This window comes from Rhinoderma darwinii, chromosome 10, assembly GCF_050947455.1.
Source record: "Rhinoderma darwinii isolate aRhiDar2 chromosome 10, aRhiDar2.hap1, whole genome shotgun sequence".
Taxonomy (NCBI): Eukaryota; Metazoa; Chordata; class Amphibia; order Anura; family Rhinodermatidae; genus Rhinoderma; species Rhinoderma darwinii.
The window spans coordinates 92053188-92074274 of record NC_134696.1 but is presented as its reverse complement, the minus strand read 5'-3'; the positions used below and the strand labels follow the sequence as shown (position 1 = coordinate 92074274).

At 44.2% G+C, this 21087-nt stretch overlaps 1 protein-coding gene across 2 annotated transcripts; it reads left to right on the top strand.

Moving 5' to 3' along the window:
- Positions 1-4902: 4902 nt before the first annotated feature.
- LOC142662205 (cell adhesion molecule CEACAM7-like) lies at positions 4903-20029 on the top strand. Of its 2 annotated transcripts, none has more exons than XM_075840261.1 (7): positions 4903-4981; positions 5773-6126; positions 7210-7476; positions 9702-9851; positions 15292-15353; positions 18047-18079; positions 19716-20029. In XM_075840261.1, the coding sequence occupies exons 1-7, from the start codon at positions 4966-4968 to the stop codon at positions 19761-19763; spliced, it is 930 nt and encodes a 309-aa protein (XP_075696376.1). In that variant the 5' UTR covers positions 4903-4965; the 3' UTR covers positions 19764-20029. The 2 variants fall into 2 exon arrangements, with proteins under 2 accessions (XP_075696376.1, XP_075696375.1); XM_075840260.1 differs by lacking the exon at positions 4903-4981 and adding an exon at positions 5123-5482.
- Positions 20030-21087: the final 1058 nt, after the last annotated feature.

Here is a 21087-nt window from a genome sequence, read left to right as displayed (position 1 = left end):
GGGGGGGGGATACTATTTTTCTCGCATAAAACAAGGCCTCATACAGCCACATCAACGAAAAGATAAAAAAGTTATGGCTGCTGGAAGGCAGAGAGGCAAAAACAGAAAAAATGGTCTGGTCATTAAGATCTTTTCAGGCCCGTTCATTAAGGGGTTAAAGAGTCAAAAATCGAGATTTAATAAATTGACACAAAGTTAATCCACTATTTTTATTCATCTTTTCTTGTTTATTTCTTCTGTGCTTTCATTTCAAATTACATTTGAGACATTAAACTGTGTGAAAATCAATAAAAACTTAAAAATGGAGGTGTTCTAAAACTTTTCACCCGTAGAGTCCGTCCTTGAGAACCTCTTCTATTTAAAACAAACTACTTTTCTAAGCCGTCATTGATGTTGACGGTCAGCCTGCCACCAAGTGGCCGGAAAAAGTAATGCACTATTTCCACACATTTACCTGATGATTAGACACACACAATCTTGATCCTGATACGTGTCGGATTACCAGATTTTTTGAATTATCAGTCATAAAAAAAAATTGCGAAACTCAAATGATAGAGAACCTTCAAGAAAAAAACCACAAAATAAAATGCTGACACAGAATCTGCAGCTATAACAATATATATATATATAATGGTTTTTATGAGAAATTTCTAATTGGTTTTCTCTGCTTAGTCTTCTGCTTCTGGCATTGTGACATTCCACATTGTTAGAATTCTGTGTTGTGAACAAGTATCGGATTATCAGACTTTCTGGATTATCGGATTTCGAAGTAAAGTAATGTCACTGTATAGTCTTCCTCAGCGGTGGTTCAGCTTCCCACGTGCTGACACCTTTGTGGTGGACTTTCTCTTATACAGAGCAGCCAATCTAAACAAGTAGAACTGCAGTATGAAGCATGGGGTATGCCAGAGCAGGAGTCTGAGCCTTCAACATTTTTGACTACCTCTAGTTCCCTGTGGGCGCTGTAGATAACTATAGTCACAGATCACAGCTATGTCTCAATAGAGCACAAATAAAAAGATGCCAGCAAGCCAACCATGAAGAAAATAGGAGGCCTATCTCTCATCATACTCTAAGGCAGATGTCTCAAGCATGCGGCCCCTGGGGCTGTCATCTGCGGCCCGCGGGACACAGTGCCGCTAGTATCGGCTCTGCTCCGAGACTCTGGAATTCCCTGACATCGCTGTCCACATATGAACAGCGATGTCTGGGGATTCCCCAGAGCCAGAGTCCCGGACAGAGCGCTAGTACAGGCTGTGCTCCGGGACTCTGTGGAATTCCTTGACATCGCTGTCAACATATGGACAGTGTGTCAGGGTCTTCGCCAGAGAGGAGTCCGGGGCAGAGCGCTGTATATGTTGACAGCGATGTTAGGGAATTCCACAGAGTCCCGGAGCAGAGCCGATACTAGCGCTCTGCCCGGGACTCTGCTCTGGGGAAGACCCTGACACACTGTGGAATTCCCTGACATCACTGTCAACATATGGACAGTGATGTCAGGAGCAGAGCTGGAATCCCAGGCAGAGTGCTAGAAGCGGCTCTGCTCCGGGACTCCAGCTCTGGGCAAGCCCCTGACATCACTGTGGTAGCATCTGCCGAGGGCACTGTGGCAGCATCTGTGGAGGGCACTGTGGCAGCATCCACGGAGGGCACTGTGGCAGCATCTACAGAGGGCACTGTGGCTTCATGGCAGCATCTACAGAGGGCACTGTGGCAGTATCTAGGGGTGTGTTGTATTATCTACAGAGGGCACTGTGGCATTATCTACAAGTGGGTGTGTGGTAGTATCTGCAGAGGACACTGTGGCATTATCTAGGGGTGTGTTGCATTATCTACAGAAGGCACTGTGGCCTTATCTACAGAGGGCACTGTGGCCTTATCTAGGGGTGTGTTGCATTATCTACAGAGGGCACAGCGGCAGCATCCACAGTGGGCACAGCGGCAGCATCCACAGAGGGCACTGCGGCAGCATCCACAGAGGGCACAGCGGCAGCATCTACAGAGGGCACTGCGGCAGCATCTACAGAGGGCACTGCGGCACTATCTAAAAAGGGGCTGCCCAATCTTGACATGTGTGCTAACTGAGCCGCCGGACTGAATTTAGCGACACTTAAACTGAAAAGCTGGATTGTTGAAATAAGCACGTGGAGAAATATCTCAAATTTTAAACCTAGCGCTATTATTATAGTAATGTAGTATTGTTATTATAGTAATATAGTGTTATAGTAGTTCAAATAACTAATTGATTAACAATAATTTTGTATTGTATCAAATTTGAAAGTAATGCGGCCCGTCAACTTCCCATTTTTTCTATATGCGACCCACTTACCCGGCCGAGTTTGAGACCCCTGCTCTAAGGCATACCTCCCAACTTTTGAATTCGGAAAAGAGGGACATTTTAAGCCACACCCCTAACCACGCCCAATATCCTGCATAAACACATCAAATCACGGACAGATCCTTCTGCAAATAACACGCGCAAATTCTCACGGCGGATCTCTAGACTGTCTGGATATCACAGATATTATGGATCCGGTTATATCGTCTTTGTGTTACTTTTCCTATCTTGGGTATAACATTTGCTCATCACGGCGGCAGCAGCTGCAGGACAAACCAAAAGTCTGAGAACAATGAAAGTCAAGAGGGAGACCCTGTGGTTGATGACTTTTCAATTTACAGGTAGCAGAGTTACATGATGGGGATTTTTTTTTCCAGTTGTGTAACTCTGCTACCGGTCAATGTAAAAATCATCCACCAGAGCCCCCTTGTAGATAGCTCCAGATACAGCCCCCCTGTACATAGCGCCATCCACAGCCCCCTGTACATAGCACCAGATACAGCCCCCCTGTAGATAGCTCCACACACAGCCCCCTGTAGATAGCGTCAGACACAGCCCCCCTGTAGATAGCGCCACACACAGCCCCCTGTACATAGCTCCACACACAGCCCCCTGTAGATAGCGTCAGACAGCCCCCTGTAGATAGCGCCACACACAGCCCCCTGTAGATAGCATCAGACACAGCCCCCTGTAGATAGCGCCACACACAGCCCCCTGTGGATAGCACCACACACAGCCCCCCTGTAGATAGCTCCAGATACAGCCCAGAGTGAGGTCAGGTGAGGTCAGGTGACTGTACTTGTCCTCTCCCGTGCCGGTATCGATCCCAGTGAGAACACCGCCGCAAGACTCCCGCCTTCTTCTGATCGCTGCTGCAGTTAGCAGCAATCAGCTGTTTTGATGCAGCGCCCAGCGGGACATTTTGCAGACCGCCCGGGACGGCGGGACAGCGGTGAGAAACCGGGACTGTCCTGCCGGATCCGGGACGGTTGGGAGGCATGTCTTAGGCTGAGTTCACACGGGACGGATACGCTGCATAAAAGCACGCAGCGTATCCATCCCGAGTCCCACATTGGAATTCAGTTTTTCACCCGGAATGTCCACTGCGGAAAACTGCAGTTTTGAAAACTGACGTCTCATCCCTGGAGACCAATGCAGCCTGTGATTGGCTGCAGCGGCGGTCACATGGGATGAAGCGTCATCCTAAGAGGATGACACACAGGCTCCAAGGTATGTATAATATATTTTTTGTTTTCTGAGTTGCGTTTTTTGCGGCAGGATCGCTGGAAACACGCCGCAAACAGAGCAACAACTCCTATTTGATGCAGGATTTACATTCCCATTGAATTCATTGGGGAAAACCCGCAACAAATAAGCAGCGTTTACGGAAATACAATTGACATGCTGCGGAATAAAATTCCGCACCGCAGGACTATCTGAGCGGTTTTTTTCACTCCGTATTTACGCAGCGTGTGGATGAGATTTGTTTTATCTCACCCCTTTGCTGCAACTGTATTTTCTGTGGATTTTCCGCAACTAGTTCCGTTGCGGAAAATACGCAATGTGTGAACTGGCCCTAACAGTCATAAGCCAAAGGGGGAGGGAGTATCTGCCTTTTAGGCCATGTTCACACAGGGAAAATACGTTGCGTAAAAGAACACATCATATTAGTCTTGGAGCTCACAGGGAATACCGGACGGAAAACAGCACCAAATTGTAGTTGGGGGAAAAAAAAGGTTTATAATTACCCCGTCCGCCATTGTCATAGCGACGCTTTGTTCTGTTCTCGTCCTGGCCGGACTCCTGGAATGACACTGCTGTCTATGTGACCGCTGCACTCTGTGATTGGTTGCAGCAGTCACATGGGATGAAATGTAATCCCAGGAGGCCGGCCTGGGCAGAGAACAGTGGAACTCGTCACTAAGACAACGACTGGGCTGTAGGTATAAACTTTTTAAATTCATTTTACACAAAAAAAGGTTTGTTTTTTTATTCTGAGTTGCGATTTTTGCGACGGAATAGCAGCTTTTCCGCCACGAAAATCGCAACATTTGCTCTTTGTTCAATGGGTAATACCGCAACAAAAAAGCAGCGATTACGTAAATACAATTGACGTGCTGCGGATTAAAAAAAACAGACCGCAGGTCAATTTTGAGCATTTTTTCTGCATATCATTTGCGCAAGGGTGGATGAGATTTGTTCAAATCTCATCCACACGCTGCTACTATATTATGTTGCGTATTTTCCACAATGAAATCCGTTGCAAAGAATCCGCAGTATTTACGCTATGTATCGCTAGGTCCATGGTGTTCTTTGAACATCTCATAATTGGCCCATAGCAATGAATGGGATCAGATCGCTGCTCTTATGTGGAAGCTGATTGGCTACAATGAGTAACACGTCCATTTTTCTTTGCGCCGCTTTTATAGTACGTCATTGCACGTTTTCCTTTTGTATTTCTCTTTGGTCAAGCCAGACAACAAAGCCTAAAGAGTGGTATTATGTTTCACTACGTCACTGACCTTGTCTCAGTTCATTGCACCGTGGATCTTTGACCTTGTTATGCTTTCAGTAGAGATGGTGGGTGTGTGAACCTAGACCTCAACTTCCTGATTTCCTAATATTTCATGGCAAAAATTTCAGGTAAAATTTTTCCTTTTTTTTAATTTCCATTTTTATTTCTTCCGCATACTATACTAAATTGCTGAAAAAATTACTGCTGGCTATGATAGAAAGGTGTCAGAACATGCAGAGCATCGCAGCTCGCTGCGTCTGAGGCTGCATAGCTTCAGAGCAGTTGCCAAGATGACCACGGTCCAACGTCAAAAGCACCGACATTGGGCACAGGAGCATCAGAACTGGACCATAGAGCAATAGAAGACGGTGGCCTGGTCTGATGAATCGCTTTCTTTGACATCATTTGCTTTTTATAAATAGAACAAACAATGGAAAGTGAAATGTTTCACCAGAATAATCCCCCCCCCCCTCCCCCTGAAGTTAGAGAGTGAGATTGTGTATCTGAGCTGGCGAGTTAAACATTACAGCATGAACTATCAATACATGACGTACCCGAGCTCTATGGCTTTACCTGCAGAAGACAGACGCTAGCCTGAACCACTGACATGAGGGGCTTCACTTTAGCAGGTAATGAAGGAACTTCCCTGTATCCAATACAAATCAGAAATGATAATTTCTTAAACGTTGGAGTCTTTTATTTAATATCTCATAGCCTGAGCAACATAAACATATAGTAATACTCCATTAATCCAGAGCAAATGGGACCTGATTACTGCCGGATTATCAAATATCATGGATTTGATAGAAAGGGGTTTTGTGAGATTCCAGACTATGGCCGTTCTACTTTCTCCGGGTTGTCTACCTCAGCTCTACAGTCTACAAGGATATTCTGCTGTTTAATGATATTTTTCCTTTAGGTGTCTTCGTTCTCTGGATGAATTTAACTACTGGAATTAACATTGAGTTTATCCCGGTTTATCCCTTGATCAATCAATCAGTTCATCTAAATGTTACTGAGATCAGTGGCTTAGTCCGGAGTTTCTGCTGGTATAAAGGAGAAGACCCTAGTTCACAGAATCTGATCCTTTGTTATAGTAGGCAAGGAAACCCACCGGAGACTCATGGGCCTCTGTACTTTCCTCGAGTTAGTAGTTTTCCAAATGCATCCTTGGAGATTTCAAAACTTCATACTGAGGACCAAGGTTATTATACCGTACAAGTAGTCACGCGTAATGACCCAAAGCGCCGCACAGCCCACCTCCTTGTGTATGGTGAGTATGGTTGTGTGCATCACATATATCTAACTTTCGAGAAAAGGAGGGGGGACCCCATAGCAAACCTCCAAACGTTTCAACACATTACCTTCAACATTCGTCTGTAATTCACCAACACATCACCTGCAAAGGAAACGTTACAGGTGATGTGTTGGTGAATTAAAGACACATTTTTCCACTGGAGTGCTGCGGTTTCCTTCTCTTTATTTGGATCTGCTCTTTCCACTGGACTGGGACTATCTTCTGCGATCACCCCCCTGAAGTTGGGATTTCTATGTGGTCCATATGGTCTGGTTGCTGGTTGTGCTGCTGATATTTATTTTCACCTTCTGTGAAATAAGATCGAGGGGCCGGGATGATTACATGGCATTGAGATGTTGGTTGCATTTTATGGTCTTGAAGGAAGGTGTTGGTCAAACAGCTTGGAAGGTGTTGGTCATAATATTGGAGAAGAAAGAAAAAAATTCACGGTGCCACATAGGGCAGATTACCAAAGTAATGGAATAAAAGAGAGGAAAGTCAATCGAGCTCACCGCTTGGCGTTGTGCTAGCACAGACACCACGTTGTTGTAGACTTATAAAGAAATAGGTATCATTAGACCGCTGCAGTCGGGTCCCATCTGGTAACTGGAGATGGTTACCGCTGTAAAGTGTTTGCAGGAAGAAAAAATTGGTGGACCATAAACGGTGCTGCTGGTAATAAAGGTAGAAGCAGTTCCAGTGTTTTGAAATACAAAAATAAATAATTTATTGCAAAAGACTACGCGTTTCAACACTGAACCAGCGTCTTCATCAGGCCAGACCTCCGAAAACTATTTACATTGTTAGAATTTCTAAAAATTAGTTGTTCATTAGCAAATAACAAATTTTGTAAGTTGGTGCCCCTGCCACCTAGCCAACCATCAGAGGTCATCTCCTGTTTAGATCAGACTTTACCCACCTTCTACAACATTCGGCTTGAGATAATGGGGAATGGTATTGGGGGGCACTTGGCATTATCCAAAAGTTAAAATCCCCATTATTGAATGATCTGTTTTGTTTATTTGGTGTATTTAATCTATTTTCCTCCCTTTCTTTCAGCAACTGTAACTAAACCCGTCATCAGATCATCCACTTTATACCCAATTGGAAATGATAAAATAACACTGACATGTGACACAATGTATTCTGAAAAGATTATTTGGGGGAGAAATGGAAAAATAATTCCTCCTGGAGTGATTAAATCTCCTGATAACCGAACCATCACTTTCCCCACCATAAAGCCTTTGGATGGAGGACTGTATTGGTGTGAGGCTGAGAATTTTTTAAGCAAGATAACCAGTGACATCTACACTTTGAATGTATATTGTGAGTAATAACAGTGGTTGTTAATAGCATTACCACTAATACCATAAATATTGTAATAGCTATGATTTTGTCAAGGGGGTAGATGAACTTGATAGACTGTCAATAGCTTCACTATATAAAGAGAATAAGTAATATCACTATAAAGTGTATGCAGATAATACTGCCATACTGTACACATAACTAATTCCACCACAGTACACATAAATATTGGTGCCATACCGTACATATAACTCATGCCACCACATCGTACATATAAATATTGATGCCATACTCCACATAACTAATGCCACCACACAGTACACATAAATATTGGTGCCATACTGTACACATAATTAATGCCACCACATAGTACATATAAATATTGGTGCTATAATGTACACATAACTAATGCCACCGCACAGTACACATAAAAATTGGTGCCATAGTCTACATATAACTAATGCCACCATATATTACATATGACTATTGGTGCCATAGTGTACACATAACTAATGCCACCACACAGTACATATAAATATTAGTGCCAAACTGCACAAATAACTAATGCCACCACACATTACACCTACATATTGGTGCCATACTCTACACATAACTAATGCTACCACATAGCACATATAAATATTAGTGCCATACTCTACACATAACTAATGACAGCACACATAAATATTGGTGCTATACTCTACACATAACTAATGCCACCACACAGTACAAATAAATATTAGTGCCAAACTGCACACATAACTAATGCCACAACACAGTACACCTACATATTAGTGCCATCCTCTACAAATAACTAATGACAGCACACATAAATATTGGTGCCATACTCTACCACACTGTACACCTACACATTGGTGCCATACTCTAAACATATCTAATGCTACCACATAGTACACATAAATAATGATGCAATACTGTCTAAATAATGTCCCTTTGGAGTACACAAATAACAAATTTGTCAAGGGGGGTTCACGTGCATATACAGTATATGTAGTATGCATGTATATACAAATAGATGTACATACACTTAATAGACGGTCCATGGCTTCACTATAGAGTGAATAAGTAATATTACTATACAGTGTATGTAGATAATGCTCTCATACTCTACATATAATTAATACACCACAAAGTACCCATAAATATTGGTGCCATACTGTACACATACTAATGCCACCACATAGTATATCTCACCACATAGTACACCTACATATTGGTGCCATACTGTACACATAACTAATGCCACCACACATTACACCTACATATTGATGCCATACTCTACACGTAACTAATGATATTGGTGCCATACTCTACACATAACTAATGCCACCATATAATACATATAAATATTGCTGCCATACCATACACATAACTAATGCCACCACAAAGTACATATACATATTGGTGCCATATGCTACACATAACTAATGCTACCACATAGTACATGTCACCACACCGTACATCTACATATTGATGCCAAACTCTACACATAGCTAATGCTACCACACAGTACACATAAATAATGATGCAATACTGTAAATAATGTCCCTAAGGAGGACTCTAATAGTAAATTTGTCAAGGGGGGTTCACGTGCATATACAGTATATGTAGTGTGCACATATATACAAATTTACACTTAATAGACGGTCCATGGCTTAACTATAAAGTGAATAAGTAATATTACTATACAGTGTATGTAGATAATGCTGCCATACTCTACATATACTTAATACCACCATATAGTACCCATAAATATTGGTGACATACTGTACACATACTAATGCCACCACATAGTACGTATACATATTCGTGCCATACTCTACACATAACTAATGCCACCACAAAGTAAATGTCACTACAGAGTACACCCACATATTGATGCCATACTCTACACATAACTAATGTTACCACACAATACCCATACATATTAATGCCATACTGTACAAATTAGAAATGTCGCCGTGTACACATATAACATACTTACATAACAACAACAACAAGTTCCCTCAATGACATTATACCTCCTAGTAGTGTATCTCACATAAACAGTGCCAGCTAAGAGCCCCGTGGTACACAGCAGTGCCAGTTAAGGAGAAAGTATTAATATTCAGAAATGTATCCACCATCCGAGATTGAAGGCAAACATTGGATGCTACATTCTATACATGATGGCTTAGATATTATATTTATCTGCATTTTCTTGTATTTCTGCATTGGTAATTCAGGCATCTGTGGATCCACTTCAGATCTGAATGCTGGAGAGATAGCTGGAGTCATTATTGGAACATTACTGGTAATTGTCATTCTGGTTGGCGGCATCTTTCTTCTTCTTTTCTTTAAGAGACGCCCGCACCCTGTGAAAGAAGAGCCGAGAGGTAAGATCAGAGACAAGCAAAATAATAATATGTAAAATAAGGGCTAAAGCATTTAAGCTGTTAAAAATATAAAAGAAGAGTTGGATTATTTGTCAATGTGTTCAACCAGTATAACTGCATGCAACTTCTACAATAGATCCTTGGACATATAAGTGGATGATATCATATGATTTATACATGAGGACCCGTCAATGAGATGACACTTTTCATTTTCATGCTTTTGTTTACCGGTAGATACTGTAGATACGCTCTCGCCTCTGCTTCTCCCCCCCATAGCATGGATCTCACACACAGCTGCAACTGCATCCCCCTCATCTCCCTTTTTTTTTCAATCAATAAATTTTTATAACTAATTTTGAGAAAGTATAACATACGGTGGAGCCACAACATGAGGCATCCACAAGAAAACAAGAAACAGTAACAGTAAATTACAAAGTCACAGTCATGTCCGGTCAGAGAACATAAAGTAGGAAAAGTCAATTGCATAGATATAAAGTGATATTCGTGCACCCATAAATATAACTGATGTTACGTTTTAGTGGGATACTAAGACCAGTCACAAAGTGTACATTGATGACAATTCAACAGACATAAGTCATCTAACCACAGTCCCCGAGGTTATGGGATGAGAAGATGGAACCGACGATATGATGGTTTCTTGAGTAAATCTACCCCAGGGGCTCCAGTTGCTATGAAACTTACCTATGATATGATATGAAAGGAGTAACTAATTTGATTAAATAATTCCACCTTTAGCAGAGGATCGGAGCATTTCCATTTGCGGACTATCAAAAGCTATGTCGCTAGAAAAATGTGTTAAAGTACAGTCCGGCCATAACGTGGAGTTTGTTCCAACCACGGAAAGCATAAGGCTAAACCGGGATTAACCGATATGTAGGTTTTCAATACTTGAAAAGCGTCCGACCAGAGCGAGTAAATTATCGGGCATTCTCACCACGTATGAAGGTACGTACCTCTCATCCCACTACCTCGCCAACATAGCTCAACTGCAGAGGGAGACATTTTAGCAAGACATACTGGAGTAAGTGACAAACGAAAGGCGATTTTTTCGTGACATCTCCCAATGTACAGAACTTCTGGATACCTTCTTTACCCAATCTAAAACTTTGAACCATGCCTGAAGAGAGAGATGCAGAGGAAGCCCCAAATCCACATCTCACACAAATTATTAATTAAAAGTTTATTGTTAAAAAAAAAAAGAATAGAAGGGAGAGGAGGGGGATGCGGCTGGAGCTTTGTGTGAGATCATTGTGTGAGGGTTTAGTGGTAGGTATGACGTTTATGAACAGGTTGTTAAATAAAGAAATACCTTGGGGAATTTGTTAGTGCAAAACTGTAAAGCCCGTCGTGCGGAAATGGATTAGAAGCATCTAGGGAGAACAATGCGTCTGATCTGAGAAAACCATATGAGGAAGTCAAGTCCTGAATAGAGCGTAAAATAGAGTTATGATGGAGGCAGGAGATATTCTCAACCCGACTGTTATCCAGGAAACAATGTTAATATTGTCAAGCAACGTATACAAGAATCTAAGGAGACATGTCACGAAAAGCCCCACAATCATGAAGAGGGGATTGGCGGAGAAGCAGGGGCGTAACTAGGAAAGACTGGGCCCCATAGCAAACTTTTGACTGGGGCCCCCCCTCCCCTGGGTGTCACACAACTCCCCCCCTTGTAGATAGTGCCTTTTTTACAGCCCCCCCCTGTAGATAACGCCATACAGACCCCCTCTGTAGATAACGCCATACATCCCCCTGTAGAGAACGCCATACAGCCCCCCTGCAGATAACGCCATACAGTCCCCCCTGTAGAGAACGCCATACAACCCCCCCTGTAGGGAACGCCATACAGCCCCCCCCTGTAGGGAACGCCATACAGCCCCCCCTGTAGAGAACGCCATACAGCCCCCCCCTGTAGAGAACGCCATACAGCCCCCCCTGTAGAGAACGCCATACAGCCCCCCCCTGTAGAGAACACCATACAGCTCCCCCCTGTAGGGAACGCCATACAGCCACCCCCCTGTAGGGAACGCCATGCAGCGTCCCCCCTCCCAAAAAAATGCGACCTACAGTGTGTCCTACAAAATACATGTATCCCCTCTCCACAGGATCTCCACAGGATAGGGGATACATGTGTGATCGCTGGCATTGATAGGGAGAACGGGGGACTGAAAGTCCCCTGAACTTCTCCATGACAAACCTCGGACTTCTGTCGCCTGCGCAGCTCAATAAAAATGAAAGGAGCGCTGGTCACGCATGCGCACAAGCACGACCGGCGCTCCATTCATTTCTCCGGAGCTGCCGACACAGACCCCGGAAGTCCGAGGTTTGTGATGGAGAACTTCAGGGGACTTTCAGTCCCCCGTTCTCCTTATCGCTGCCAGCGATCACACATGTATCCCCTGTCCTGTGGAGATCCTGTGGAGAGGGGGGGAGGATACATGTCCTGTGGAGAGGGGGGGGGGTACATGTCCTGTGGAGAAGGAGAGGGGATACATGTCCTGTGGAGAGGGGGGGGGATACATGTCCTGTGGAGAGGGGGGGGGGGATACATGTCCTGTGGAGAGGGGATACATGTCCTGTGGAGATCCTGTGGAGAGGCGATACATGTCCTGTGGAGAGGGGATACATGTCCTGTGGAGAGGGGATACATGTCCTGTGGAGAGGGGGGGGGGGGGGGATACATGTATTTTGCTCTATTTTGCGCCTTCAGGGCCAGACGCCGTTTAGCCATTTTTAGCACGTGTTAAATGGGTATAACTTTTTTATTTGTTGGGCTAACGACGTGATTTTTGCGACGTATTTTCCGTAGACAATGCAGGTTTAATTTTTTATCGTTTTTATACACACCTTTTTTGCTATTTTAGAATTTTTATTCATAAAGTTTGAAAATAATAGTAAAAAAATAAGCTTTTTTACATTTCAGCTATTTTTTTTTTTGATAATAACATAGTTTTACCCTAAAATAGACCTTTTATTTGTAATCGTCATTGTCTACCGTATATTTGAATATATTACATGTCTATATTAGGGTAATTGGGTCAGCGCTAGCGTTACAACAATGATTGGCGGGGGGAACGTTTTTTTTTGGGGTGGGTATTTGTGTATTTATTATTTACATTTTTTTTGCACTTTACTTTATTATTTTTTTATTACTATGGTCTGTCCCCCAAAGGTCAAAGAAGACCTTTGGGGAACTTTATACATTTTTTTTCTTTCTTTTACACCATCTTTTCCACTGTTAGGGCATGACCACACGTGGCGGATTTCCTCCGCAACTGTCCGCATCAATGCCGCACCTAATCCGGGTTGCGGATTACGGCTGCGGATCTGCACAAAATGTGCAGAAAATTGATGCGGACTAGCTGCTGCGGACTGCGGGAAAAGTGCTTCCCTTCTCCCTATCAGTGCAGGATAGAGAGAAGGGACAGCACTTTCCCTAGTGAAAGTAAACGAATTTCATACTTACCGGCCGTTGTCTTGGTGACGCATCCCTCTTTCGGCATCCAGCCCGACCTCCCTGGATGACGCGCCAGTCCATGTGACCGCTGCAGCCTGTGCTTGGCCTGTGATTGGCTGCAGCCGTCACTTAGACTGAAACGTCATCCTGGGAGGCCGGACTGGAGACAGAAGCAGGGAGTTCTCGGTAAGTACGAACTTCATTTTTTTTTACAGATACATGTATATTGGGATCGGTAGTCACTGTCCCGGGTGCAGAAACAGTTACTGCCGATCGCTTAACTCTTTCAGCACCCTGGACAGTGACTATTTACTGACGTCTCCTAGCAACGCTCCCGTCATTACGGGAGCCCCATTGACTTCCTCAGTCTGGCTGTAGACCTAGAAATACATAGGTCCAGCCAGAATGAAGAAATGTCAAGTTAAAAAAGCAAGACGCATCCGCAGCACACATGACATGTGCATGACAGCTGCGGACTTCATTGCGGAACTTAGAATCTCCATTGAAGTCAATGGAGAAATTCCGCCATGAGTCCGCCACTGCTCCGCAACAGACAGAGCATGCTGCGGACACCAAATTCCGCTCCGCAGCCTATGCTCCGCAGCGGAATTTTACGCCTCGTCTAAACGAACACTGCTAAATGAAAGTGTAAGTCAATGGACAAACGGCTCCGCTGCGGATTAACGCTGCGGAGTGTCCGCAGCGGAATTTAAGTGAAATTCCGCCACGTGTGAACCCAGCCTAACTGGAGCTGCACAGCAGCCCCAGTTACAGGGGAAATCAGCCCTCTCATAGTGACGATTGTCACTAATAGGGCTGTGCTGGGTCTAGTAAGACCCAGCAGCAGCCTGTCAGTAACGGTACCCGGCGATCATGTGACCAGTCACATGATCACCGGGAGGAATAGAGACAGCGCCGTTGCTGCTGTCTCTATTCCTGTACACAGCGCACATTGAGCGCTGTGTACAAGTGATCAGAGAAGACAGAAGCAGCGAAAGCTGCTTCTATCTTCTCCTCAGGGTCCCCGGCAGTCACGGACAGCCGGAGACCCGACATTCAGCTGCCCGATCGCGCGGGCAGCAAGTTAAAACCCGAGCCGTAGAAAGTCTATGGCTCGGGGTTTTACTAAGGACCCTGACCGCTGGCCGTAAAAATACAGCCAGCGGTCGGGAACCAGTTAATGACAGAGCTCCCTGCTCTGCCGTAGTGTTCAGTGGCGTCCCGCTGTAGCAGCCATAGCGGCTGCTAGCAGAGCCTCCGGCCATGGTGGGGGCCCGTGCCGGCGGGCGACACGGCGGGCCCCGTAGCAGCCGCTACTGCTGCTACGGCGGTAGTTACGCCACTGCGGAGAAGGTATCTCCATGCCCTCAAAGACTAAAAGAGGCCATCACTCCCAACCAGGGCAACAGTCGGAGACGGCCGAGAAAAGGCAATACCCTTCAGAGAATATCTCTACCATGTTTTGTCTCACTTTGGGACTTTCCCCTCTCGTCCAGATTTACTGTTTTACACTAAATGAATATTTTAGGTGACTGAGAAGGTTTGTGAATGTTTACAGAGACCCTGCTGACGGGGAGAGGGGAACTCCTGGTTTCTAGAAGGTGAAGAAGGTGCCACCTTCCCCTATAAGGAATACAGGGTTTGATATATTCACATTTATTACTGATCTATGCAATATACAGTTATAACGAGAGGCACACATTAAATGGGCTAGTTTCCTGTTACTCTAGAAGTGTTCGGAAGTTGCCACATAGAATATTTTGGTATTTGGGGTACTCCATACTACATCAAAAGAACAAAGAAAAATAGAATTTTAAGTAATTTCAAAAATGTATATGTGACGATATATTGTATGAACATGATCTAACCCAATATTATGTCAACAGATTCATTTTCCTTCTTTAGAATGTTTATTTTGTAGAACATACTGTATCTAAGGTTTTTTTTCTGATTAACTTATAGAGGAAGCAAATAAGAAGCAAGACCCTCCAATTGAGTATTACAATGTGCAAGCTATGACAAGGGTAAGAAATCCATTCCTCACTTAGCTCCATCTCACTATCTCATAGCGTTCACCTTATATTACAATGTTCATTATAAAGAATTCTCATAGCATTTCATTATCCTTCATTTTCCTACATGTATTTCATGGGCTAAATACAGCAAAGGGCATATGGGACTATCTATCTATCTATCTATCTATCTATCTATCTATCTATCTATCTATCTATCTATCTATCTATCTATCTATCTATCTATCTATCTATCTATCTATCTATCTATCTATCTATCTCATATCTATCTATCTCATATCTATCTATCTCATATCTATCTATCTCATATCTATCTATCTATCTATCTATCTATCTATCTATCTATCTATCTATCTATCTATCTATCTATCTATCTATCTATCTATCTATCTATCTATCTATCTAATCTATCATCTATCTAGGTCAAACATGTTTTAAGTCAAAAGACATCCAGGTTACGAACTGTTAGATTAGCAACAGGCATCAAAAAGTGCCTTAGGAATACACCATTACCTTCCCTTTTCTACCTGATGTCTGGAAGTACAGAGCTGGAAGTTGCATGATTCTTACTTGTATAGGAGGCTCCTGGGAGTCTACAAGGTGTTGTAGGAAATGAGTGCATTGGGGTTGACGATATACAGAAAGTACAAAGCTGGTGGTTAAATAAAGATCTCTTCTTATTACTGGTGCGTTTCCCTGTGTGTGGCGCTATCTACTGGGGGCTGTGTGTGGTGCTATCTACAGGGGGGCTGTGTGTAGAGCTATCTACAGGGGGGCTGTGTGTGGCGCTATCTACAGGGGGGGCTGTGTCTTGAGCTATCTACTGGGGGGCTGTGTGTGGCGCCAGCTACAGGGGGACTGTGGCTGGAGCTATCTACAGGGGGGCTGTGTGTGGCGCTATCTACAGGGGGGCTGTGTGTGGAGCTATCTACAGGGGGGCTGTATCTGGAGCTATCTACAGAGGGGCTGTATCTGGAGCTATCTACAGGGGGGCTGTGTCTGGTACTATGTACAGGGGGGCTGTGTGTGGAGCAATCTACAGGGGGGCTGTGTCTGGCGCTATGTACAGGGGGGCTATGTGTGGAGAGATCTACAGGGGGGCTCTGGTGGGTGATTTTTCTATTGACCGGTAGCAGAGTTAGGGGGGATTCACACGAGCGTGATTTGGCAGCGTGTAGACCGCGTGGTTTTCGCGCGGCACGCAATGCCCTATAGAAGTCTATGGGGCAGTACACACAGTCCGTGTATTTTGCGCAGCGTTTGTTCGCTGCGCAAAATACGCGACAGGTTCAATAACTTTGCGTATTTCACGCATCACGCACCCATTGAAGTCAATGGGTGCGTGAAAACCACGCATGTCGCACGGAAGCACTTCCGTGCGAACTGCGTGTTTGCGCAACAGCTGTCAAAAGGATGAATGGAAACAGAAAAGCACCACGTGCTTTTCTGTTTCCAAGCATCCAAACGGAGTGTCTTTGCGAGGAGCGAACCCCGACAACCGAGGCAAACTTCACCGGGTTCGGCCAAACTCGTTTTGGCCGAACCCGGCAAAAAAATTTCCGGTCCGCGACGTCGGGAGAGATTCACTGTGCATGGTGCTGAAAGAGTTAAACTGTTTCAGCACCATGGACAGTGACTTGCGATCCCAAAATACATGAACCTGTAAAAAAAACCGAAGTTCTAACTTACCGATTACTCCTGTCTCCTTCCTGCAGTCCGACCTCCCGGGATGACACTTCAGTTCAAGTGACAGCTCCAGCCAATCACAGGCCAAGCACAGGCTGCAGCCAATCACAGGCTGCAGCGGTCACTTGGACTGCCGCGTCATCCAGGGAGGTGGGGCCCGATGTCAAGAGAGGCGCGTCACCAAGGACGCGTCACCAAGGACGCGTCACCAAGGCAACGGCCGGGAAGTTCTCGGTAAGTAGAAACTTTATCTTTTTTTTTTACATGTTTTTCGCTGTTGTGTTCGGCATTCACTGTCGAGGGTGCTGAAAGAGTTAGCTCTTTCAGCACCTTGGACAGTGACGGGCATCGACAAGCCTCATCTCTATGATGCCGGCTGCGCGAAAATCACGCAGCCGCGCATCAGACACGCATGACACACGCAGCTGTCAAATGGTTTTTGCGCTCGCAAAACGCCGCGTTGTTTGCGCGCGCAAAAACGCAACGCTCGTGTGAATCTGCCCTTACACAACTGGGAAAAAAAATCCCCATCATGTAACTCTGCTACCTGTCAATTGAAAAGTCATCCACCACAGGGTCTCCCTCTTGACTTTCATTGTTCTCAGCCTTTTGGTTTGTCCTGCAGCTGCCGCCGTGATGAGCAAATGTTATACCCAAGATAGGAAAAGTAACATAAAGACGATATAACCGCATCCATAATATCTGTGATATCCAGACAGTCTAGAGATCCGCAGTGAGAATGTGCGCGCGTTATCTGCAGAAGGATCTGGCCACGATGTGATGTGTTTATGCGGGATATTGGGCGGGGTTAGGGCCGTGGCTTAAAATGTCCCTCCTCTCCGAATTCAAAAGTTGGGAGGTATGCCTTTAGCCATGTTCTGGTTTCTGGCAGTGGTAGAAGTAATCAACCTGTGAGATTTTTTTGCCTTTGAGATAAAAGGTTTGAAGAACAGTCAATACTTGGTGTAGTGATAATTTCCTTATTCAATTTCTTGCAGCCTTATCCTGCCAACCAGGAGTCTGCTTACATGGTAAGTGTTTCTGCAGATAACCATGTCGTTCATTACAATAGTGAGAAACATGTCCCTGAATTCCAGCACAAGTTGTGGCACAAAACTCTAGTATATGGGGTGCACCAAATGTATTATGTCTTTTAGCCATTTTTTGCACTTTCCTAGACAGTTTAGAAAAGTGTGTAGCAAAAAAAGGAGTGGCAACGAGGAGTCGTAAAATGCACCAGATATGTTAACGGTGTGCACCATTTGTTTGGCGCAACATATTTGTGTAAAGTACACTAGTTAATAGGTGGCGGAGGGAAGAGAAAAGTGTCTAACATATCTAGCAAGATTTTCCAAAGTTTTCGTACAGCGTGCACCTGTCTGATTTAGTTTTTTACTGTTTATCTTTAAAGGGTTATTCCAAAAAACCTAAATTATCAACTGGATAGGTGATCATTTTATGATCGCTGGCAGCCCCACGGATTGTGAGAACGGCGGTCTCAAACCCCCAGATCCATCTCACTGCTTGAACGCAGTAAGGCGGCCATTGAATGGAGCGGAGGTCTAACATGGGCGCTGCCGCTCCATTCAATGTCTATGGGAATGACGGAATCAGCCGTGTACATCGCTCGGCTGTTTCCATCATGCTCCTAGACAGTGAATGAAGCCGTGGGCGCATGCTCGACCTCTGCTCCATTTAAGCTTCTCTTCACTGCGGGGGGATGCAGTGACAAGGATCTGGGGGTTTGGGATCCCCGTTCTCATGATCGGTAGGGGACCCCATGCGGTCGTAAAATTATCACCTATCCTGTGTAAAGGGGATATTTTATGATTTTGGAAATGCCCCTTTACAACAGTATTAATATATCTCCCCCATTAAGTTTACTGGTGTCTATTGTGGTAACCTAACCAAGGTGGTGTAGCTATGGAGGAGGGGTGCTGAATAGCGAGGGTTTTTTTAATTTTATTTTTAACAGCTTTAATCTACACCTCTGGTTGGCCATACTTTCTAAAAATGTTCTAAACACATACATACACCTCTTCTAAGCTCTCCTGACGTGTCTGTTTTCAGCTCTCTGTCTGCAGAGTTCAGGAAGGGGACCGCAACTTGGGCACCCCAGGTGTTGTGAAACTACAACTCCCAGCATGCCCTGACAAACACATACTATAGTATTCCAGCCAAATGCTGTCAGGGCATGCTGGGAATTGTAGTTTCACAACACCTGGAGTTCCAATGGTTGCTGACCCCTCCCTGAACTCTGCATTGTGCCATTCCTCAGTTATTCCTCCTGGAAATGTCTGAATAAATTAGCAACTAGGTGTTAACCATTTTCCCTAATCAAAGGTGTATGTCCTTTCTGTTTTCCAAACTTGTCAAACTGTGTAGAGACACACCCTATTGACAAAAGGAATGGTTACACCGTGTTGATAATTTATTCCTACATTTCCGGGAGGAATAACAGAGGAGCAGCATAACGCAGCATTCTAAGAAAATATGAATTGTTAAGTATTTATTAAAACAGACATGTCCTCAAACAGATTTTTACAATGAAAATACTGATTGAAATGATAGAAAATGATATATCCTTAAGCTCAGCGTCCACTGACTGAAGATCTGATCTCTCGGTTCTGAAATTCCTTCTACTGTGCTCTATTGTATTTCTTGTAGGATTTGCAGTACGCATCACAAGATACATACAGCGATCTACAGAGCTGACATAGGTACAGTCCTTATCTGAGACCCCTCACATCCTTCTATCAAGATTTCATGTCAAGCACAAAAGCTGCAGTCTTGGCCGTATTATTCTTTTTGAGACCAGAGACTTATTTTGAAGCAAATCAAGGGATCGAATCATTTTGAGGGAACATGACGTCTCTCGGTTCTTGTAACTGCATCACACTTTGTTTTTGTTATACTTTTGTTATAAAAAAGAAAATTGAAATTTTTTTAAAAAAAAAAATAAAAAAAAGTTAATATAAAAATGGTGACAACTTTTTTTTAATGGTAGAAATTAATAAATATTTTTTTTTTACTATTTTAAGACCCAATGGATCCTATTTATAAAAGCTGTCTAACAGAAAAACTGGCCTCATTGCTCCTAGCAACCCATCAGAGCTCCTTTAATTTCTTAAAGGGGTTCTCTGCTTTGGACAATCCCTACTTGTTAGTAGAGTCTTGACAATAAGATGATCACAAAGTGTCTCCCTGCTGTAACCCCCAGTGTTCAGCTATAATCTGTGTAGAAACCTGCCAGTAAGTGTTCAATTTCCCTGCAGCGCCACCACAGGAATAATCATGCATTACACAGTGAGCATTTAAATTAATGGGTTGTCTGTGTACTGCAGAACAGGACAGGTCCTCCAGAGCAAGAGGAGATGGATTTTCAGTCGCAGACATTTCTGCAACAACTCTGCCACCTGTGAATCCACCCTAAGGCTGGAATCACACGAACACATTACGTCCGTAATGGACGGACGTATTTCGGTCGCAAGTCCCGGACCGAACACACTGCAGGGAGCCGGGCTCCTAGCATCATACTTATGTACGACGCTAGGAGTCCCTGCCTCGCTGCCGGACAACTGTCCCGTACTGTAATCATGTTTTCAGTACGGGACAGTAGTTCCACGGAGAGGCAGGGACTCCTAGCGTCGTACATAACTATGGTGCTCGGAGCCCGGCTCCCTACAGTGTGTTCGGTCCGGGACTTGCGGCCGAAATACATCCGTCCAGTACGGACCGAACATGCTCGTGTGAATCCAGCCTAAAAGTTTCTTGGTGTTGTCAGGAGTTTCGCATTGATGATGGCATCCCACTTGGCCTACAGCAATCAGAGTAGGTAGGATTGAGGCGACTAATAGTACAATTGTCCTTGCGAAAATTTTTTGAGTGAGATGAGCCTGAAGTACATTAGTACATTTACTATCCATGCCAACCATATGCCATTTTTAGTCTGGTTCATTGTGTGTATTGGTTACATTTTTATTTCTATGCATCACAATCTGGCAGAATTCAAGCAAAAATTATGAAGCAATTTATCATT